Source organism: Mesoplodon bidens (genome assembly GCF_964165515.1).
Source record: "Mesoplodon bidens genome assembly, chromosome: 6".
NCBI lineage: Eukaryota > Metazoa > Chordata > Mammalia > Artiodactyla > Ziphiidae > Mesoplodon > Mesoplodon bidens.
This window is the reverse complement of record NC_138162.1, coordinates 81,055,221-81,079,371: the sequence shown is the minus strand read 5'-3', so window position 1 is coordinate 81,079,371 and position 24,151 is coordinate 81,055,221. Positions and strand designations below refer to the sequence as shown.

Here is a 24,151-nt window from a genome sequence, read left to right as displayed (position 1 = left end):
TTTCCCTAACTTGAGTAAATGACTTTTTTTTACTCCTATCATCGACTTTTAGAGTCAGTGTCTTAAAGTAGCCCCAGAGTAGTTTGCCAGTTAATTAGAAGGATGATAGTGAAGTACAGTTAGTAAACAGATATCTTTGAAATGTGGTGTATTCCCACATTTCCATATTTTTCATAGCTTCCATTTATTCCATATTCATTTGCATTAAATCAGTTTTTAAACCATGACAGATTATATCATGGACAGTTTAGAAGCAGGAAACACTTCTACACTTGGTTCCATGTTAAAGAGTATAAGTTAATGGAGATGCTGGATCAACTTTTCAGTTTTCATCTGCCTAGTTGGGAACCAACTCTGAATTTCAAAAGGAGGTATTAGGAGAGATCAGTAATTAGTAGTCCCTGGATTGCAAGCCTGACATTATCCCAGGGAAGGAGCTGAGTTGGACTGGGGCACTATCATGTGGCCTTCAGGTCACATTGCAGATGATATAGGGAATACTCATCCCTTCAGTAGACATTTATGAGTCTGCACTATGAGACAGAGCAGTGAATACACAGATGCATGTACTTTTCTGCCTTTACTGATGTAGCTTCCAAGGAGGTGAGCTGTCTTCCCATTGGAATGATATGAATCATACCAGAGAGAATATCAGAATGAGAATACTGGAGATAAAGGTTACTTCCAGCAAGGATGTTTGGGAAGTACTTAAAGGTTCACCTGAACTTTATCAGATGAATAGTATCTTGGTTGATGAATTAAGAGTGGAAGGACACTGTAGATAAAGACTAAAGGATGAGCAAAGGCACAGAAATGAGAGATTGCCTAAGGCAAGCTTTTATTCTTAATATTAAGATTATGTGTGTGCTAATGTCCTGTTTCATCCTGTGCACGGATCAAATTGAAGCATTGCTGGCTTGTGTTTATTTTAACTTTTGATTTGTGAATCAGTGAGGGGGTTGATTTTAGAAAAAAAAAATCACTTTCTTTCTTGCTTTTTGGTTTAGGTGTTTCTCTTTCAGGTTTCCGGGTAGAGGTTGTGGATGGAGTGAAACTTCATCTGCTGGATGACGTTAGTAGCTGGAAACCTGGAGATCAGATTGTGGTCGCAAGCACGGACTATTCCATGTACCAAGCAGAGGAGTTCACTCTTCTCCCCTGTCCCAAGTGCAACCGCTTCCAGGTCAAAGTCAAAGGTATCAGACTGCTCAGAAGGCTTCTTGGGAAGCACTCTTTTTGAGATATGACTCCTGGAATTCTTTGTTTTCCTTTCAGTCGTCATCATCATCATCATCTTCATCAATATTGAAGTTCTTAGTAGTGGGGTGCTTTGAACACTAGAGTCCCAGAGGATGTTAGATAAAAGTAGTCATTGAGCAATAATGTTGCTGTTAATGATGTGTTATAGGCAAATCGGTGTTTTTGTGCCAGTTTCTATGTTAAAAAAAAAAATGCAGACTAGATGGATTGATTTTTTTTCAAGATCCTTTCCAACTTCTTTCTTATTAATTTTCCACTATTAAATAATAGTAAACCAGATTCATTTTTTAATAGATAATTAATTTTTTTAATTAAAAAAATGAAACTCATGGTTTTTGAGTGTCTACTTTCTTGGCAAAAAGTAGATCTCACTAATATGTTTAAAATGGAACCAAAAAGGTGTTTTCATAAAACTACATTTCCTATCATAATCTTGAATAATATTTTTTTTGAGAAGGAGCAATGTACAATAAGATTCTTACTGTAATCTGTGTTTATAAAGGATGACTGACATTTACCAGGTACTTATTTTGAGCCTGGTAATAGGCAAAGCTTCTTCCTTCATTGCCTCAATTATGGGATTCATTGTGCATTTCACTCATTATATTTCCTTGCTTCTGTAATAAAAATTATACATTTATGACACAAAACAAAATAAAAACAAAACAAAATAATTTATAGTAACTATTTAATAAGTACTCAATGGGTAATTTAGAGCTTTGAAGGTCAAAGGAAAATTTTTTGCTTTAGAAAAAAATGGAACTGGCCCACTTAGCAGTTTTTTCTTGTTTCATTCAGTGTTGTACTTTTCTTGACAATACAGGGCATAAGCAGAAAACAAAAAGCTAAAAAACCATGATACGATCTGGCATTAATTTCATTTGGAAATTCCCACTCTTGTTAACAAGTCTACATGATAATGAGTCTCCATAATCTCAACTCCTTGATTTATTTGTATTTTTCCTTCCTGAGTTTATATAGTAAAGATCAGATAAAAGCTCATTATAAAAAGTGTTTCTAAGCTTCCAATAAAGGTGGGAATTTAAAAGTGCATAATAATATTACATTAAGAAGTGGGAAAGGAAAGATGGTTATTTCTGTACTGTTAATGTCCAAGTGCAGATTACTTTAGCTTTGAAGTAGAAGCAAAAACAACTTGACACTCTGTTATCAACATGTACAAAACCATTCGTTTTCCTAGATCCAACATGCATCTGGGTCTTCATGTGTCCTCAAGGGAGTAGAACAAGAGCACATGGACAGGAAGCAGAGAGAGAGAGAGAGACAGTATGGATTCTTAGTTAGATTCTGGATTATTATTGCTGTTCAAGAGAGGACTGAATTATTCAGGGAGGAGTAAACTCTCTGTGTGTGGGTTTGATAGTTGGTAGTGAGGGTTAAGGCGTTGAGTGGGGGATTAGACTAGATAATCCTTAAAATCTTTACTTCCTGGGATTCTGTGGTTCTGAGGTATTGAAGAATGGAAGAAAACAATAAATTTTAATAATGTCTTGGAGTTACAGAATAAAGAGGACTATCTTTTTGACATAAGTTTTATGTTTTCATTGCTCTAATGTTATTTTTGCTTTGCTCTCATCAACCAGAAACGCCTCAGTTCCTGCACATGGGTGAGATTATAGATGGTGTAGACATGAGAGCTGAGGTTGGAATTCTTACCCAGAATATTGTAATCCGAGGAGAAATGGAAGACTCATGCTACGCTGAAAACCAGTGCCAATTCTTTGATTATGATACCTTTGGGGGACATGTCATGGTAGGCAAAAGGATTTAATGAACTCTTTGAAACCCTGGCTGCTAAGTGCATATTGAAAAAACTTTCAAGTTTCGGAATGAGATCTTTATGGCTATTGAAATCATATTTTATTTCTTTATCCAATAACAATGAGATTTTAGATGATTAAAAGATAAGGTTATATCTTTATTTAGTTGATCTGGACCTATAGTTAAACCATTTAAGAATTGTCCTATGAAGGATTAAATCAATTTACATTGGGAAGTACCAATTATACAGACAAAGAAACAATCTCAGTATCATGCATGCAATCTCTGAAAGAATCAGTTGTTTTTTTAAAAAAACATATTATGAAACGGTAAGCAGTACACATTCAAAATATATTTCTGTAAAGATATTTTTTGTATGTAGATTTTTATTCTGTAAAAGTACTGAACACTTACTGTGTGCTAAGCATTGCTCTATGTACTAATGTATTGGACTTCTGGGCTGCATTTTGGCTACATGTGTCTTAAAATCAGTTTTTGTGCATTGAGTAGGCTATTATTGTTGGCTACGTTTCTATTGCACTGATTTCTAAAATGTTGGTTGGTGTCATTTCTTTGTTTTTAGTAGTGTGATAAAAAATCCAGTGTTTGTGAATATTGAGGTCACTCAAGTGGTGGATCAACAGAGGTGTTTTTAAAAAGGACTCAAGTAAACAACAGTATGTGCTAACTAAAACGTTGAGGGAGGATTTAGAAATAATTATTTATCAAACTCTGGTGGAGATTATAGAAATGAAAGAAGAAGATAAGACTGGAAATGGCCAAAATATTTGAACAAACCCAAACATATATACAGAAACCATTTCTGTAATTTTCCTTGTTACATTTCCTTTATTCCTAATGAGAGGCTATTTTTATTGCTCTTTAAAGCATTCACTTATGTAAAGAAGCATTTGCTAAATTATGATCCAGAAAAAGTCTAGTCTAGTCTGCTTCAGATATTTTCTATTAAAACAATATTTTTTGCTACTTTGCTATTCTGAGCTACTTTGCTGAAGGTACTTTGCTTACGTATTAGTTTGATTTTGGTTATCTTGTCTTACAGATAAAGAAAAATTTTACTTCAGTCCATCTTTCTCATGTGGAATTGAAGCACATGGGTCAGCAGCACGTGGGGCGGTATCCTGTTCATTTTCACCTGTGTGGAGACGTGGATTATAAAGGAGGGTACAGACATGCAACATTTGTGGACGGCCTATCTATTCATCACAGCTTCTCAAGGTGCATCACTGTGCATGGGACAAATGGCTTGCTGGTAAGTAGCCTCACATTATGTTGATGCATATTATGGAAACAGTTAACTCTCCTTCATTCTCATGACTTCTCAATTTTATATAAGTAAGCTGTTATACCACGTCTTACTCTATCCTGCTTTACTGAGAGTTTTGCTGTTTTTCTCTGTTCTTTTAAGAGATCAGTGAACCCTGACATTTGACTTTGCCCCATCAGCTAAGATGAAAACTTCTTTTTGCTTTTGTACTGAGCATGCCTCATGAATAGCACTTGTCGCTTAAACCGCAGTCAATCTTGCTACCAATGATATCATACACTTGTATTTCTGCAGATAAAAGACACCATCGGATTTGACACACTAGGTCATTGTTTCTTTTTGGAAGATGGTATTGAACAGAGAAACACTTTGTTCCACAATCTGGGACTCCTCACCAAACCAGGCACCCTACTTCCCACCGATAGGAATAACTCCATGTGTACCACCATGCGGGAAAAAGTGTTTGGAAATTACATCCCCGTGCCTGCCACTGACTGTATGTGAGTAATTGGCAGAGTGAAAAACTCACTTGTGATGGTCAAGGGCTGTTGGCTTTTGGGGAAGATGTTTTGGGGGAGGTTTTTAATAGGTGGAATTTTTCCTGATGAATGTTTAAATCACCTTAAACAATGCCTTTCAGGGCTGTTTCAACTTTCTGGATTGCTCATCCCAACAATAATCTGATTAATAATGCAGCTGCAGGCTCACAGGTAAATAATATTAAAGTGCTTCAGTTTTTTTGTATTTAAGTTTGTAAGTATTCTGGTTTATATATATGCAGTGTAGTTTGTGGTAATCTAACTCAAGCACCTTGCTTTCTGGTACAGCTTATTTCACTGAGAGCAGGCTATAGTTGAGCCGGTTCTTCTATTTCTTCTAAATCATTTGTGCCAGTTAGTGTTTATGAGTGTAGTAAGACAGTCACTAAATGCCAGAAAAGAGGTGGACTCATATCTAGGGGTATCATGCCATCTCCAGAGTGTATTTTTAGTGTATCATGTACGGTCTTTCTGGCTTCCCTATTTCAGTCATATGTTAATGAGCAAAGAAAGCCTTATGAGAGTGGATTATTCTGTAGCCTATTATGACAATGGTCATTCTGGTCACAGGGGCACATCCTTTGGTTAAATACAGGGATTGTATACACTTAGGGATTTCATCTGCTTGGTAAAGCAAGGACTCAATTGTGTGCCTTAAATTGTTTCACATACACATACACAGGGATAACTTAAGAGAATAAATGAATTGTTTTTGGATGACAGAAATGTCTCCTGGATAAGCTTGGAGAAATTTACATTTGTAATTGTGTGTTTTTAGAGCTGCTAATTTATAACATAAAAATGAATCTTTAAGACATGATACTATTATGAGTATATCTGTGCTGAAAACTATAGCACAGAAATACGAGCTTTGCAGCAAAACCTGAATATTCATATATATACATCATGGCTATTAACATTTTAAAAAGGAAAGAAATACCTAGCATTGTTTTCCAGGATGAAATAAAAAATTAGTTGAAGGGAGTATTTCTTCAAGATAACCAGAAAACAGGTATCACTGGGTGATGGTGGAACTCACATCTCTGATTTTTCTTAAAAACATAAAACATAAAATTCTTATTTGACAGAGCAGAGACCTGGACATTCAATCATTTCAGGCTTCTATTCATTCATTTTTCATCAAATATTTGTTGAGCCCATATGGGATTTGTGTTGAGAGTTTCTGACTGGAAGATGAGATTTTGGGTAAAGGTGACCAAGGGTTTGATGTGCAGTCTTACCCCAGGATCATCTTCTGATCTGTTACATTACAAATCAACAGTCAGAGCAGAGCTTCCTTTCAGCTGTTTTCAGAAGTCATGGGTTGAAGATCAAAGTAAATTGCAAAAAGTCCATGAAAAATGTAAGGTGAGGTTGCCAGACATCCTTACTAGGCCTCATGTGAGAAGAGAAGAAAGCAGGTCTCTATCTTTTCCATCTCCCGTATGTTCTTCGTCCTTTTCATTCTGTGAGTTCTTTTTTTCTCTCTAGAAAAATTGTTCCGGTAAAGCTCATGTTTTGGCAAGGGTTTTCTTCCCAAAGTAAATCAAAACCTTTCTTCTTGGTACCTTTCCACTGCCTTTTACAAAGCTCCCTTTACCTGTTTTGACACCACAGAGTTTTAACAGGAAACAGCTGCTACCTCCTTTTCCCCCTTTTTCTATCCCCCAACCTGAAACTCCATTGCATCCTGGGAGGGTTTACTCTGCCCTCAGTTTATAGGGCTATGGTATGGAGCCTTCTTCACAGCCCTCCAAGTGTGTTTTGTGCCCAAAAGAATAGAGGTGGCAAACACATTTTTCAGAGTAGTTTGTTTTACTAAGACCCATCTGTAAAGTTTTATCATGGAAAAATGCCACATATTGCATTCGTTTTGGTGATATGTTTTCCACAATTCATCTCTCTATGCTCCTAAAGGACTTCGTTACAAATAATATAGTACTTATTACATATATTATATTTTAGTTCTCTCTGTATTTCCCATTAAAGTATGAATTCTTTGAGACCTGGCACTAAATAAATATTTGCTAAATTTGAATTGATACCATACTTTTGGACTATATATTTGAGTTTTAACAATCTGTTTAATCAAAGTTCCTTAATGTGAAGTTGTCCTTCACATTGGGCTGATTTTTAATTAAATTGTAAAATAAAAAATGATCACAGAGATTAAGAACATTTCATTTTGATTTTTATATCTCATTTTGAGTGTCAGAAATTTTCACACTGTTCTGCTTTGGTTATGGTAAGTAACACTGAAGTTGAACAGGCAGGACCCAGCCTGAGACAGCATCCTGATTCATGTGTGTGGTGGTTTTTTCTGTTTGGCAAAGATTTGCCTTGGGACAAGAAGGGCACTGGAGTTGTTTGAAAGAAGTCAGTGATCTCTGCATGTTGGTGGATAGTTGTTTAATAGGCATGACTCATCTATTGATCAGGTTTGGAGGTAAACAGAAAAAAACCCATGTTGCTAAAAGGCTGTGCTGTCCTGGTCACATGGAAGGGAAGGGAGGATTGTTTGGTTCTAGTTCTGTATGACTCTTTTTTTTTTTCCCCCAGCTGTTATTTAATACTTTGATTTGAAAAATTTTTTATTGGAGTATAGTTGATTTACAATGTTTTGTTAATTTCAGGTGAATCAGTTATACATGTACATATAACCACTCTTTTTTTTTTAGATTCTTTTCCCATATAGGCCATTACAGAGAACTGAGTAGAGTTCCCTGTGATATACAGCAGGTTCTTATTTGTTATCTATTTTACATATAGTAGTGTGTATGTATCAGTCCCAATCTCCCAGTTTATCCCTCCCTCCCACTCCACCCCCCACTATCCCCTGGTAACCAAAAGTTTCTTTTCTGTTGGATTGGCCAAATGAACTTTTTGGCCAACCAAATACATCCGTGACTCTACTTCAGTTTTGTAAATAACTTCATTTGTACCCTTTTTTTTAGGTTCCACATATAAGTGATATCATATGATATTTGTCTTTCTGTGTCTGACTTACTTCACTCAGTATAACAAACTCTAGGTCCAGCCATCTTGCTACAAATGGCATTATTTTGTTCTTTTTCATTGCTGAGTAATATTCCATTGTGTGTATGTGTATATGTGTGTGTGTGTGTGTGTGTGTATACACACACACACACATACACACACATACCACATCTTTATTCATTCCTCTGTTGATGGACATTTAGGTTGCTTCCATGTCCTGGCTGCATGAGTTTTTAAAGTAGATAATGATGGGAAAGTTACTTCGAAAATAAATTTTGGTATCAACCAATTCTATCTTTCGTCCCATCTTACAAGCAAAATTAAATATGCTTTTTTCTTAAAGCCTGATATACTGCTTTGAGGGTGCTAGATGAGTGCACAACTCTTTAGAGTCAATTCTGAACCTGAACCAATGAATAATTAGTGTTAAAAAGATGAAACTTGTTTGTGAAGTGCTTAGGTTATGTGAGAGCATTTCATAGAGTGGCTTTATAAAAGGAGGCTTTTTAATAATCTTGCCCTTTTAATTATAGGATGCTGGAATATGGTATTTATTCCACAAGGAGCCTACGGGAGAATCCAGTGGATTGCAGCTCTTAGCAAAACCAGAACTCACTCCATTGGGAATATTTTATAACAACAGGGTCCATTCAAGTTTTAAGGTAGGTTCCTAAATTTTAACAATCAGTACATACGATTTGCAGGGTAAAGGATGGACTACTGTGATTACAACTGAGAAATGTTAATATTAGGTAGAACTTGTCATCAGAGAAAGTAATTTGTGATTAAATAAGCAGACTCCTAACCTTGCCACATTCAGGATGTATAGACAGTTTTCTGTTTATACACACATAGGAATATATGCTACAGCACACATGTACCTGCAATCTGAATAATTATAATAATGGACTTGACCTATGAATCCTCATCCTCTTCCTTCCCTCCCCTTGCCTTCTTTCCAATCTTTAATATCATTACATGTTTCTAAGGATGTACACATTAGTGTATTATCTGCTTCTGGAGCTTAAAAAGCGTATTTTCTCTCTTCTCTCAGTGCTAATAGGGTGTCCTATTGGACATTTAATACTAGTTATGTAAATAGTGAAATATTGTTTAAGAATATTTGACCTAATTTAAATTGATATATATGATTGATTTCGAATGATTTCGTCAAGGAGACGAAAGGCCATTCAAGTATTCTAACTTTCATGATATTTGGCCCTTGTCCCCACCTCCCTGGTGATAAATGCATCTGGTTCATTTTATGCTCGCAAGGCATCTTGATATTTTCATCATGTGATACAATGCCCAGATTCTTTACTCTCATGTGCCCATCAAAGTTGAATTAATACTTTCCATTTATGATACGCAGAGGATCCTTTAAAAACCTAAGTGTGATATAATTTGAAGAGCTTAGAATCACTTGACGAAGACTTGAGAGAGGAAAAAGCTTAGAAAGAATTGTGGTTTTTATGAACTGAATAGTTGATTAAGACTAGTAATTGTTGAAAGCAGCACTTCAAAGCAGAAATCCTGAAAATTTTCTAATTATAAGTGGTATTACAAAAAACACCTTATTCTAATTAATTTTTTAAATATCATATACCATGAGGACATGTAGTAATCTACTGTATCAATTTAAAATAAAAAGTATTAGATCTAAATAATGAATGGATTATTAGGTTCTAACTTGTTAAATTTGGGACTGACTATCCAGAGTGATATCAGACATCCAGCCTGCCTGGATGTCTCAGGGACACATAAATAAAATGTGTTCAATAGGAAAATCCTTATTTTTGTCCCCAGACCCATTTCTGTATCTGTTTCAGTGAATGAAACCATTAGCCACTTAATTGCCCAGACTAGAGATATATGAACCTTTATTGTTTGTTTCCTTTCCCTTATCCTTAGACATTTTATTAATTACTAAACGGTATCACTTCTACCTAGTAAAGAATTCTCACTCTATTTTACCTGTTACTACTGTCACAAGTCTAGATCGCCTTTATTTCTCTTCTGGATTACTGTAGTCAGCTCCTATTTTTTCTCTTATCTCTCTTTTTGCCCCTTTCTAATTCATTATCCATCTTGTAGCCACAGTATTCTTTCTTAAAATGCACTTGATTGCATTGCCTTTATTAAACGTCCCACTGTCTTGATTCTTTAGTGTATCAACTCTGCACCATCTGGCATTTGCTTCTCTTTAGTCTTCTTCCTTACCTTTCCTCCCTCCATACATTTCCTGTTAGTCCAGCTAAGATATTTTTCCCTCAGATGTGCCATGCTTTCTCTCATCCCCAGACATTTTGTACAAATGATTCCCTTGAGTACTTTCCTCTGGGTTCTTCAGCTGTTTCCCACCCACTCCCTGCCCTTCATCCCTGACCTGTTCTGTGTGGTTAGTTCCTTCAAGTTTCAGCTTTAGGATGTCACTTCTTTTTGGAGACATTCCCTGAATTCTCTCTCTCTTACCTTCACAAAAGGTCTTATCTTGGTGCTTTTCTTTTTTTTTTTTTTTTTGCGGTATGCGGGCCTCTCGCTATTGTGGTCTCTCCCGTTGGGGAGCGCAGGCTCAGCAGCCATGGCTCACTGGCCTAGCTGCTCCACGGCATGTGGGATCTCCCCAGACCCGGGCATGAACCCGTGTCCGCTGCATCGGCAGGCGGACTCTCAACCACTGCGCCACCAGGGAAGCCCTTGGTGCTTTTCTTATGTGCTGCCAGAGCGTCATCTACTTCCTTTGTTATATGCTTATCATATTGGATGGTAATTGTTTATTTAATTGCATGTCTTCCTGCTAGTTTATGTGTCAGTAACAGCAAAGACCATAGTTTTCTGGTTGACGTATAATGCTTGGTGCCTACCCTAAGGTGGGCACTAAATAAATGTTTGCTGAATGACCAAATGAGTAAAAGTATTAAAAAAATACAGTAAAGTAACTCTTTTTGTAATACCTTTGCTTTGCTGTTTATTCCCTTCTCCCTCCTTTTTTGGTAGATGTGATAAGCTAAAACTTATTTCATGAATCGTTATATATATAGTTATAACTTGGGATTCATATTCATTTCAGTCCATTATTATATTTTCCAGGCTGGCTTATTTATTGACAAAGGTGTCAAAACAACCAATGCTAGTGCTGCTGACCCAAGGGAGTACCTCTGTTTGGATAACAGTGCAAGGTAGAACTGGTCCTTTTAAATCACACTCAAGCCATATCTTGCCAAAGTAAAACTTTCTGAGTTAAGCTGTTGTGCTCTTTCTCCAGTAACATATTTAAACTGAAGTTTTCAGGGTTTGTAGGAGGGTTTTGGAAAAACATTTATTTTGCTGTTCTAGGTCCTGTGGCTGGGCTTTTCATCTTATTGAGATGCCAAAGAAATTGATGCTTTTTCTCTTTTTGACAGTTGTAAATTGATGTTAGAGAGAGTTGCAGAAAGAGAAAGAAAAAGAAGAGAGATATGTTGAAAAAGGGTTCAAAAATTGGCCAAAAGTAGAATATGATTCATTGAAGAACAAGTTAAGCTAAGATGTTTTAATATAATCCCTGAAAACCAAGGCATATATAATTTATTGTTAGTGGTCAAAGTGGAATGTTGCGTTAAATCTATTTCAAAGGGAAAAGTCTCAAACTTGATGATTAAGCTAGTTCTGGTTCAGTTGTTCGTAGTCTCAGATTCATATCATAGCTGGGCTATGTGTTACTCTCTTTTACAACCACAAAATGTGGTTAGGATATGGATCAGCATTTCAACAAAGTTTTTTTTTTACATGCTGTATATGAGCCAAAATAAATAAAATGTCTCCAATGGAAACAAAATTTTCTGGAAAAAATGGCAACTTAAGGTCATATTCAGTAGAAGCTGTGTACATGTTATTTTTCTATACTTCGAGTTGATTGATCAACTAAAGGATCTGAAAGGGTGCTAGATTTAATAGGCTCTGTTGACAGTTATTTAAGAAAAGGATGACAGGCACTATTGTTCACAAGGGAATAAAGTAGGAGTCACACTGGAGGTTGGTAAAGCAGAATCCTTGTGACACAGTAATAAAGGTCAGGAGAAAACTGGGCAAATAAGTTGGTAAAATTAATCATTGTTAAAGGTCAAGTTGAGCCTGAAATATATTAAAGCAATGATCAGAAAACATTTGAGAAGTGGAGAAATTGTGGGCATTGTTTAAATAAAACACAAGGAAGGTACTGGACACCTAATAGCTGAGCAAGATATGACATGGAAAAAGAGGAGATAAACTTGAGATGAAAAAGGAGCATACAGATGACAACAAATTATGAACCAAAAAGAGAATATTAACTGACAAAACAAAGAAATCTTTGCTAGAAGATTGCTTCTGCTTTTTTAAAAGAGTTTGTTATTACTGGTAGAACTAATAATGTGTACTTTGCTAAGTTAGTGTTAACAGAAAAATCTTTATACACAGCACAATTGACTCTCTTATCTGCCTTAAAAAATTACATGTGTGTGTATAAATGGATGGATGAGAAAATATATTTCAGAATCTATTGATATTTTAATTATACTTGACAATAAAACAACTTGTTCGTAGTGGCCTAAGAAGTTCTTTACCGTGTGTGAGATTATGATAATGGTATTCTTTCCTTTGCTCTCTATTACTTTTATTACTAGTTTATAAGTACATACATATTGGTAAGGAATTAGACTCCATTTGGAAGTTGTTATTGAAAAGAACTGATTATAGGAGAGGAGTAACAAGACATTTGGGAGCTAGTATATACATTTAATTTTGCATAAACTAATGTATAAGATATGCCCTCATGCATTCATGCAGTTCAGACATGAGTAAAAATGATAAAACTCAAACACAAATGAGTAATAAGCCAGCCCATGAATTAAACATCAGACTCATGGGATCCAGAAGATATTTAGTCTGTTCATCAAAGGGGAAGTTGACCTAATAGTTAATCAGATGAGCCTTTCCTTGTGTCTTCAAGATATGAGATTACAGGAATCCAGAGATGGGATATTTTAAATCCAGAAAGCTCCCAGTTTAAGATTGGGAAATTTCATCTAAAAGGGTAAAAGAGCATGAGAACCAACTAGTGCATTTAAAGCAGAGGACAGTTAAGGGAGAGTTGGGAAGTGTGCTGAAGGCTTATACATGAAGGTGATAGAAAATTAACTGCATTTTCTACATACCAAGTGGGAAAGAGGATGAAAAATATAGGTTATCTGAGCAAGTGGTCAGTGATTTATATGGATAGAAATTTCAGAAAAAATGAGACAGCTACAGCAGAAAATCAGATGTTGCTTTACTGTATTTTTTTTTTCTTTTTGGCTTTCTTTTAGAACACTGTGTAGTTTCCTTACCAGAACTCTTCCATCTGCTTGATATTATGTGATGACTGCAAAGCTGTTTGGCAGCAACTACAATGCCAGAAGAGTGGGTGATGGCTCAGAGTCAGACTTTTTTACCCCTTAGGTCAGAGCCATTTAGTGTAAGGGCTTATGTACACAATCTAAGGGTGGATGTAGCGCTTTCTAGATTGGTCTCCTTACCATCCGTTCTCCATTATCCTTTCACCAAGTAGCAGCTAGTGACCAGTTGAAAAGTGAAATCCGGTTATATCACTGCCCTGACTCCATGTTTCTGATGACTTTCCATCACACTTATTTATTTATCCACCTGCTTTATTGAGGTATGATTGACATGTAAAAAGTCGTGCATGTATAATGTATAGAACTCGGTAAGTTTGGAGATAAGTACACACCCATGAACTATCAAGGGCATAGACTTATCTATCACCTGCCAAAGTTTCCTTCTACCTCCTTTATGGTCATTATTTTTTTAATTAAAAAAAATTAAATTTTTTGTGGAAAGATCACTTACCTGAAGATCTACTCTCTTAGCAAATTTTAAATATACAATACAGTATTTTTAGCTATAGGCACTATGCTGTAGAGTAGATCTCTAGAATTTATTTATCTTACATAACTAAAGCTTTTGTGCCCTTTGACTGTCACTTCCCCATTTCCTCCTCCCTCCAGCCCCTGGCAACCACCATTCTACTTTTACCTTTGCATTTAGAATAAAGAACCACACCCTTGCCTGGCACATGCCTTCCTGTCTATCCTCTCCCTCTTGGTTCTTACTTACCAGCCAGTCTGCTTATTGGTCCTTGAATATGCCAAGCTCACTCATGCCTAAGGGCCTTTGCACTTGCTGTTTTCTGGGCATAGCTGCTTCTCAAATCATACATATTTGATGTGCACCTACCATGTGCCAGCAACTTTCATAGTGACATTTGTACAAATGATGTTTCTTTAACGTATGATTGAAAATCTCAACCTGCTGAATTGGTTTTTGTAAAGCTGTGTAGTTTTTCTCTCCCCACCTGCCCAGCTTTGTAAGATTATGATGGAAATGATCTTTTTTAAAATTAGGTGGCCTTATGGAATTATTTGAGTTGTTACAGTTGACAGAGGTTTTTTTAATTTTTTTTTGGTTGGGGGACCATGCTGCATAGCATGTGGGACCTTACTTCCCCGACCAGGGATCGAACCTGTGCCCCCTGCAGTGGAAGTGCGGAGTGCTAACCACTGAACCGCCAGGGAATTCCGGTAAACAGGGTTTTTGTTGTTCTTTTTTTAAGAAAAAAATTTTTTTTGAAAATTTGAATTTTATTTTATTTTTTTATACAGCAGGTTCTTATTAGTTATCCATTTTATGCACATCAGTGTATACATGTCAATTCCAATCTCCCAATTCATCACACCACCCCCCACCACTGCTTTTCCCCCTTGGTGTCCATACGTTTGTTCTCTACATCTGTGTCTCAGTTTCTACCCTGCAAACCGGTTCACCTGTACCATTTTTCTAGGTTCCACATGTATGCGTTAATATACAATATTTGTTTTTCTCTTTCTGACTCACTTCACTCTGTATGACAGTCTCTAGATGCATCCACCTCTCTACAAATGACCCAATTTCACTCCTTTTTGTGGCTGAGTAATATTCCATTGTATACATGTACCACATCTTCTTTATCCATTCGTCTGTCGATGGGCTTTTAGGTTGCTTCCATGACCTGGCTATTGTAAATAGTGCTGTGATGAACATTGGGGTGCATGTGTCTTTTTGAATTATGGTTTTCTCTGGGTGTATGTCCAGTAGCGGGATTGCTGGGCCATATGGTAATTCTATTTTTAGTTTTTTAAGGAATCTCCATACTGTTCTCCATAGTGTCTGTATCAATTTCCATTCCCACCAACAGTGCAAGAGGGTTCCCTTTTCTCCACACCGTCTCCAGCATTTGTTGTTTGTAGATTTTCTGATGATGCCCATTCTAACTGGTGTGAGGTGATACCTCATTGTAGTTTTCATTTGCATTTCTCTAATAGTGATGTTGAGCAGTCTTTCATGTGCTTCTTGGCCATCTGTATGTCTTCTTTGGAGAAATGTCTATTTACGTCTTCTGCCCATTTCTTGCTTGGGTTGTTTGTTTTTTTAATATTGAGCTGTATGAGCTGTTTATATATTTTGGAGATTAATCCTTTGGAGATTCATTTGCAAATATTTTCTCCCATTCTGAAGGTTGTCTTTTCGTCTTGTTTGTAGTTTCCTTTGCTTTGCAAAAGCTTTTAAGTTTCATTAGGTCCCATTTGTTTATTTTTGTTTTTATTGCCATTACTCTAGGAGGTGGATCAAAAAAGATATTGCTGTGATTTACGTCAGAGTGTTCTTCCTATGTTTTTCTCTAATAAGAGTTTTATAGTGTCTAGTCTTACATTTAGGTCTCTAATCCATTTTGAGTTTATTTTTGTGTATGGTGTTAGGGAGTATTCTAATTTCATTCTTTTACATGTAGCTGTCCAATTTTCCCAGAAAAGAGACTGTCTTTTCTCCATTGTATATCCTTGACTCCTTTGTCATAGATTAGTTGACCATAGGTGTGTGGGTTTATCTTTGGGCTTTCTATCCTGTTCCATTGATCTGTATTTCTGTTTTTGTGCCAGTACCATATTGTCTTGATTACTGTAGCTTTGTAGTATAGTCTGAAATCAGAGAGTCTGATTCCTCCAGCTCCATTTTTTCCCCTCAAAACTGCTATGGCTGTTCGGGGTCTTTTGTGTCTCCATACAAATTTTAAGATTTTTTGTTCTAGCTCTGTAAAAAAAAATGCCATTGATGGGCTTCCCTGGTGGTGCAGTGGTTGAGAGTCTGCCTGCCGATGCAGAGGACGCGGGTTCGTGCCCCGGTCCGGGAAGATCCCACATGCCGCGGAGCAGCTGGGCCCATGATGGCTGCTGAGTCTGTGCGTCTGGAGCCTGTGCTCCGCAACGGGAGAGGCCACAACAGTGAGAGGCCCGCGTACCGCAAAAAAAAAAAAATGCCATTGATAATTTGATAGGGATTGCATTGAATCTGTAGATTGCTTTGAGTAGTATAGTCATTTTCACAATATTGATTCTTCCAATCCAAGAACATGGTATATCTCTTCATTTGTTTGTATAGTCTTTAATTTTTTTCATCAGTGACTTATAGTTTTCTGCATACAGGTCTTTTGTCTCCCTAGGTAGGTTTATTCCTCAGTATTTTATTCTTTTTGTTGCAATGGTAAATGGGAGTGTTTCCTTAATTTCTCTTTCAGATTTTTCATCATTAGTGTATAGGAAGGCAAGAGATTTCTGCATTAATTTTGTATCCTGCTACTTTACCAAATTCATTGATTAGCTCTAGTAGTTTTCTGCTAGCATCTTTAGGATTCTCTATGTATAGTATCATGTCATCTGCAAACAGTGACAGTTTTACTTCTTCTTTTCCATATTATATTCCTTTTATTTCTTTTTCTTCTCTGATTACCATGCTATTTTGAATAATAGTGGTGAGAGTGGACATCCTTGTCTTGTTCCTGAACTTAGAGGAGATGCTTTCAGTTTTTCACCATTGAGAATGATGTTTGCCGTGGGTTTGTCGTATATGGCCTTTATTAGTTGAGGTAGGTTCCCTCTATGCCCGCTTTCTGGAGAATTTTTATCATAAATGGGTGCTGAATTTTGTCAAAAGCTTTTTCTGTATCTATTGAGATGATCATATGGTTTTTATTCTTCAATTTGTTAATATGGTATATCACATTGATTGATTTGCGTATATTGAAGAATCCTCGCATCCCTGGGATAAACCCCAGTTGATCATGGTGCATGATCCTTTTAATGTGTTATTGGATTCTCTTTGCTAGTATTTTGTTGATGATTTTTGCATCTATATTCATCAGTGATATTGGTCTGTCATTTTCTTTTCTTGTAGTATCTTTGTCTGGTTTTGGTATCAGGGTGATGGTGGCCTCATAGAATGAGTTTGGGAGTGTTCCTTCCTCTGCAATTTCTTGAAAGAGTTTGAGAAGAATGGGTGTTATGTCTTCTCTAAATGTTTGATAGAATTCACCTGTGAAGCCATCTGGTCCTGGACTTTTGTTTGTTGGAAGATTTTTTTTTTTTGGAAGATTTTTAATCACAGTTTCAATTTCATTACTTGTGATTGGTCTGTTCATATTTTCTATTTCTTCCTGGTTCATTCTTGGAAGGTTATACTTTTCTAAGAATTTGTCCATTTCTTCCAGGTTATCCATTTTATTGGCATAGAGTTGCTTGTAGTAGTCTCTTAGGATGCTTTGTATTTCTGTGATGTCTGTTGTAACTTCTCCTTTTTCATTTCTAAACTTTTTAACTTGAGCCCTCTCCCTCTTTTTCTTGATGAGTCTGGCTAATGGTTTATCAATTTTGTTTATCTTCTCAAAGAACCACATTCTAGTTTTATTGATCCTTGCTATTGTTTTCTTTTTTTCTATTTCATTTATTTCTGCTCTGATCTTTATGATTTCTTTCCTTCCACAAACTTTGGGTTTTGTTTGTTCTTCTCTCTCTAGTTCCTTTAGGTGTAAGGTTAGATTGTTTGAGATTTTTCTTGTTTCTTGAGGTAGGCTTGTATTGCTATAAACTTCGCTCTTAGAACTGCTTTTGCTGCATCCCATAAGTTTTGGATCATCGTGTTTTCATTGTAGATTGTCTATAGGCTTTTTTTTTTTTTTTTTTTTTTTTTTTTTGCGGTACGCAGGCCTCTCACTGTTGTGGCCTCTCCCGTTGTGGAGCACAGGCTCCGGACGCGCAGGCTCAGCAGCCATGGCTCACGGGCCCAGCCGCTCCGCGGCACATGGGATCATCCCGAACCGGGGCACGAACCGGCGTCCCCTGCATCGGCAGGCGGACTTTCAACCACTGCACCACCAGGGAAGCCCCTATAGGCATTTTTTAATTTCCTCTTTGATTTCTTCAGTGATCTCTTGGTTATTTAGTAACGTATTGTTTAGCCTCCATGTGTTTGTGTTTTTTACATTTTTTTCCCTGTAATTGATTTCTAATCTCATAGTGTTGTGGTCAGAAAAGGTGCTTGATATGATTTCAGTTTTCTTAAATTTACTGAGGCTTGATTTGTGACCCAAGGTGTGATCTATCCTGGAGAATATTCCGTGTGCACTTGAGAAGAAAGTGTGATCTGTTGTTTTTGGATGGAATGTCCTATAAATATCAATTAAATCTATCTGGTCTATTGTGTCATTTAAAGCTTCTGTCTCCTTATTAATTTTCTGTTTGGATGATCCATCCATTGGTGTAAGTGAGGTGTTAATGTCCCCCACTATTATTGTGTTACTGTCGATTTCCTCTTTTATAGCTGTTAGCAGTTGCCTTATGTATTGAAGTGCTCCTATGTTGGGTGCATATATATTTATAATTGTTATATCTTCTTCTTGGATTGATCCCTTGATCATTATGTAGTGTCCTTCCTTGTCTCTTGTAACATTCTTTATTTTATTTTATTTTATGTATTTATTTTTTTTGTGGTACGCAGGCCTCTCACTGTTGTGGCCTCTCCCGTTGCGGAGCACAGGCTCCGGATGCCCAGGCTCAGCGGCCATGGCTCACAGGCCCAGCTGCTCCGTGGCATATGGGATCCTCCCGGATCGGGGCACGAACCCGTATCCCCTGCATCGGCAGGCGGACTCTCAACCACTGCGCCACCAGGGAGGCCCCAACATTCTTTATTTTAAAATCTATTTTATCTGATATGAGTATTGCTACTCCAGCTTTCTTTTGATTTCCATTTGCATGGAATATCTTCCTCCATCCCCTCACTTTCAGTCTGTATGTGACCCTAGGTCTGAAGTGGGTCTCTTGTAGACAGCATATATATGGGTCTTGTTTTTGTATCCATTCAGCGAGCCTATGTCTTTTGGTTGGAACATTTAATCCAGTCACGTTTAAGGTAATTATCGATATGTATGTTCCTATTAGCATTTTCCTAATTGTTTTGGGTTTGTTTTTGTAGGTCCTTTTCTTCTCTTGTGTTTCCCACTTAGAGAAGTTCCTTTAGCATTTGTTGTAGAGCTGGTTTGGTATTGCTGAATTCTCTTAGCTTTTGCTTGTCTGTAAAGCTTTTGATTTCTCTGTCGAATCTGAATGAGATCCTCTCCGGGTAGAGTAATCTTGGTTGTAGTTTCTTCCCTTTCATCACTTTAAATGTATCATGCCACTCCCTTCTGACTTGTAGAGTTTCTGCTGAGAAATGAGCTGTTAACCTTATGGGAGTTCCCTTGTATGTTATTTGTTGTTTCTCCCTTGTTGCTTTCAATTAGTTTTCTTTGTATTTAATTTTTGTGAATTTGATTACTATGTGTCTCAATGTGTTTCTCCTTGGGTTTATCCTGCGTGGGGTTCTCTGCGTTTCCTGGACTTGGGTGGCTATTTGATTTCCCATGTTAGGGAAGTTTTCAACTATAATCTCTTCAAATATTTTCTCACGTCCTTTCTCTCTGTCTTGCCCTTTTGGGACCCGTATTATGTGAATGTTGTTGCGTTTAATGTTGTCCCAGAGGTCTCTTAGGCTGTCTTCATTTCTTTTCATTCTTTTTTGTTTATTCTGTTCCGTGGCAGTGAATTCCACCATTCTGTCTTCCAGGTCACTTATGCGTTCTTCTGCCTCAGTTATTCTGCTATTGATTCCTTCTAGTGTATTTTTCATTTCAGTTATTGTATTGTTCATCTCTGTTTGTTTGTTCTTTAATTCTTCTAGTTGTTTGTTCTTTAATTCTTCTAGGTCTTTGTTAAACATTTGTTGCATCTTCTCTATCTTTACCTCCATTCTTTTTCCAAGGTCCTGGATCATCTTCACTATCATTATTCTGAATTCTTTTTATTTTGCCTTTTTTTTTTTTTTTTCCAGTACACGGGCCTCTCACTGTTGTGACCTCTCCCGTTGCGGAGCACAGGCTCCGGATGTGCAGGCTCAGCGGCCATGGCTCCCAGGCCCAGCCACTCTGCGGCATGTGGGATCTTCCTGGACCGGGGCACGAACCCATGTCCCCTGCATCGGCAGGTGGACTCTCAACCACTGCACCACCAGGGAAGCCCTGAATTCTTTTTCTGGAAGGTTGCCTATCTCCACTTCATTTAGTTGTTTTCTGGGGTTTTATCTTGTTCCTTCATCTGATACACAGTCCTCTGCCTTTTCATTTCGTCCCTGTTTCTGTTAATGTGGTTTTCCTTCCACAGGCTGCAGAATTATAGCTCTTCTTGCTTCTGCTATCTGCCCTCTGGTGGATGAGGCTATCTAAGAGGCTTGTGCAAGTTTCCTGATGTGAGGGACTGGTGGTGGGTAGAGCTGGGTGTTGCTCTGGTGGGCAGAGCTCAGTAAAACTTTAATCTGCTTGTCTGCTGATGGGTGGAGCTGGGTTCCCTCCCTGTTCATTGTTTGGCCTGAGGTGACCCAACACTGAACCCTACCCGGACTTTACTGGGGCTAATGGCAGACTCTGGGAGGGCTCACGCCAAAGAGTACCTCCCAGAACTTCTGCTGCCAGTGTCCTTGTCCCCACGGTAAGCCACAGCCACCCCCTGCCTCTGCAGGAGACCCTCCAACCCTAGCAGGTAGGTCTGGTTCAGTCTCCTATGGGGTCACTGCTCCTTCTCCTGGGTCCCGATGTGCACACTACTTTGTGTGTGCCCGCCACGAGTGGAGTCTCTGTTTCTCCCAGTCCTGTCAAAGTTCTGTAGTCAAATCTCGCTAGACCTCAAAGTCTGATTCTCTAGGAATTCCTCCTCCCGTTGCCAGACGCCCAGCTTGGGAAGCATGACGTGGGACTCAGAACCTTCACTCCAGTGGGTGGACTTCTGTGGTATAAGTGTACTCCAGTTTTTGAGTCAACCACCCAGCAGTTATAGGATTTGATTTTCTTGTGATTGAGCCCCTCCTGCTGTCTCATTGTGGCCTCTCGTTGGTCTTTGGACGTGGTGTATCTTTTTTGGTGAGTTCCATTGTCTTTCTGTCATTGATTGTTCAGCAGTTAGTTGTGATTCCGTTGCTCTCACAGGAGGGAGTGAGCGCACATCCTTCTCTTCCGCCATCTTGAACCATTCTTCCTGGTTAATAGTTTTTTGTTTTTTGTTTTTTGTTTTGCTGTACGCGGGCCTCTCACTGTTGTGGCCTCTCCCGTTGCGGAGCACAGTCTCCGGACGCGCAGGCTCAGCAGCCATGGCTCATGGGCTGAGCTGCTCCGCGGCACGTGGGATCTTCCCAGACAGGGCCACGAACCCGTGTCCCCTGCATCGTCAGGCGGACTCCAACCACTGCGCCACCAGGGAAGCCCCTGGTTAACAGTTTTTGATACCGATATTTTTTGGCCTTTTCATTAAGGTCCTTCTAAATGTTTTACAGGGACAAGAAAGCAAAAGTAACATTCAGTCTTTATGATTAATAAGTCAATGAGATACAATCTTTTTTTAAGTGCTGATACTTTTTTTCTTTATATTTTTTATTGTAGTAGATTTACAATATTAGTTTCAGATGTACAACATAGTGATTCAATATTTTTATAGATTATACTCCTTTTAAAATTATTATAAAAGAATAGCTAGATTTCCCTGTGCTGTATAATATATCCTTGTTGCTTATTTATTTCATACATAGTAGTTTGTATGTCTTAATCCCATACCCTTATGTTGCTCCCCCATCTACTCTCTCCTCACTGGTAACTACTAGTTTGTTCTCTGTGTCTGTGAGTCTGTTTCTGTTTTGTTATATTCATTTGTTTGTTTTATTTTTTAGGTTACACTTGTAAGTGATAATATAGAATATTTGTCTTTCTCTGACTTATTTCACTAAGTAGAATACCCTTTAGGGCCATCCATGTTGCAAATGGCAGAATTACATTCCTTTTATGACTGAGTAATATTCCGTAAATATAATCTATTTTAAATTTAGGCTTTTTAAAGATATTGAATCCAGTTTTCTCTCTATCTAAAGCATTTCACCAGCACACAACTCAAATAATACTCTGGTTCACATATATGTATGTTGAAATATATGATTAATTTACTCAGTAAGTTTATATTAATATCATGTAGCTTGCGAATTTGTGGAAACATACTATATTTCCTGGTCTGAGGTTTTTCTGTTTATTTCTGAAATGGTTTCAGTGCTAAAGTGTTCTGTAATGTCCCTTTTATAATATAAATTGATTAAAAATAAACTATGAAATATGAAAGTAGTTCTCTGCAAATTTGTATTTTTTTTCAATATTTGAAATGCAAATAATTAAGTTGTATCTTAAGGAGGTTTTTTTTAGTTTTGTTTTGTTCAAAGTTAAATACTGCTTTTTGACACTTAAGCTTATAATCGTAAAGAGCTTATTTACATTGCCTTTTCATTACTCTTTTTAAAAGTCCTTTTTTTTTTTTTTTTTTCCTCCTAACCCCAAGGTTTCGGCCTCATCAGGATGCAGACCCTGAAAAGCCACGTGTTGCTGCTTTAATTGACAGGCTCATTGCTTTTAAAAATAATGATAACGGAGCTTGGGTCAGAGGGGGAGACATTGTCGTTCAGAATTCAGCGTGGGTATTCTCTGTGAAATTATTATCTGATGACACTGATGTATTTATTTTTTAAGGGTTTTTTAAAAACCCAGTAGACTGAAAGTACAGTGGTGGTTTCTGGAATCATAGTATCATTACTAATAGAACAGGCTCTGAGGAAATATGCCAGCATTAACTGACTGCAAATGTTTGGAATCGTCTCATTCTGCTGCTTTTATTGGAACTGAACTTGTCTGGTGACATGAGATATTTTTGATGAGATTAAACAGAAACTGGGACTTTAACTTTATGTAACAAACATGGTCTATGTCAGAGAGCTAAATAAAGATTTTGAAACTACCTGCATTTTTTTCCTTCCTTTTGGAAACTCAGTTTCCTGATGCTCTTCCACTGCCATTCAAAACAAAAGTTTTGAATTCTCCCTTAATAAGTCTGTTGACTTATGTCTTAACATGACTTGAAGCAGTAAGCATCTCACTTCTTTTCCATTTGTATAATTTTAGGAGAAGTCTGATGTATGTTGAGGTAAGATTTGGTGTTCAGGAGTCTAGAAACATGTTTTTTTCTGGCTGGTACTGACATTAGCTGCTTGGCATTTTACCATCATCTCTGACTTTTATCATGCAAAAAAAAAGGATATTGTATACAATCTGTAGAAATAGCTTGGGTATTAATGTTGAAAAGTTTTGAAGAGAATACCATGATCTAATTGTTAAAAATTAGTCATTCCTTGGTATCCGTGGGGGATTGGTTCCAGGACTCCCCATGGGTACCAAAATCCTGATGCTCAACTTCCTTATGTAAAACGGCATAGTATTTGCGTATAACCTACACACATCCTCCTGTATACTTTAGATCATCTCTATAACCTATTATATCCAAGACAATGTAAATGCTATCTAAATAGTTGTAAATGCAATGTAAACGCTATGTAAATAGTTGCCAGCACTGGACAAATGTAAGTTTTGCTTTTTGGAATTTTCCAGAATTTTTTAAAAAATATTTCTGATCCACAGTTGGTTGAATCTGTGGGTGCAGAACCCACAGATATGGGGACCAAGTATAATGATAAAAATTATAATTATAGCTAATACCTGCTGCTTACTCTGTGCCAGACACTGTTCTAAATAGTTGACCCTAATTAGCATTTTAATGCTTTCAAGTATCCTATGAGGAACCTTTAGGTGAGAAAACTGAGGGGCAAACAGGTTGAATAACTTGTCCAAGGTCACACAGCTAGTAATTGGCAAAGCTGAGATTGGAACCAGTTGCCTTCACTGTAGAGGCTATGCTTTTCATTATTGGAAAGTGAAATTTTTGTGTAGTCTTGGACAGTAAACATTACTGGAACTTCCTGGATTTTATGACAATTAAATATTTTGAGA

At 37.3% G+C, this 24,151-nt stretch overlaps 1 protein-coding gene across 1 annotated transcript in view; it reads left to right on the top strand.

Moving 5' to 3' along the window:
* The window catches only part of CEMIP2 (cell migration inducing hyaluronidase 2), an 81,838-nt gene that overhangs the window by 29,829 nt on the left and 27,858 nt on the right, over positions 1-24,151 (top strand). The window contains exons 6-13 of the mRNA XM_081237466.1: positions 1,008-1,196; positions 2,865-3,034; positions 4,106-4,315; positions 4,625-4,830; positions 4,971-5,040; positions 8,400-8,528; positions 10,957-11,045; positions 22,653-22,784. Of these exons, the coding sequence (XP_081093592.1) occupies positions 1,008-1,196; positions 2,865-3,034; positions 4,106-4,315; positions 4,625-4,830; positions 4,971-5,040; positions 8,400-8,528; positions 10,957-11,045; positions 22,653-22,784 (1,195 nt within the window). The remainder of the gene's footprint in view (positions 1-1,007; positions 1,197-2,864; positions 3,035-4,105; positions 4,316-4,624; positions 4,831-4,970; positions 5,041-8,399; positions 8,529-10,956; positions 11,046-22,652; positions 22,785-24,151) is intronic.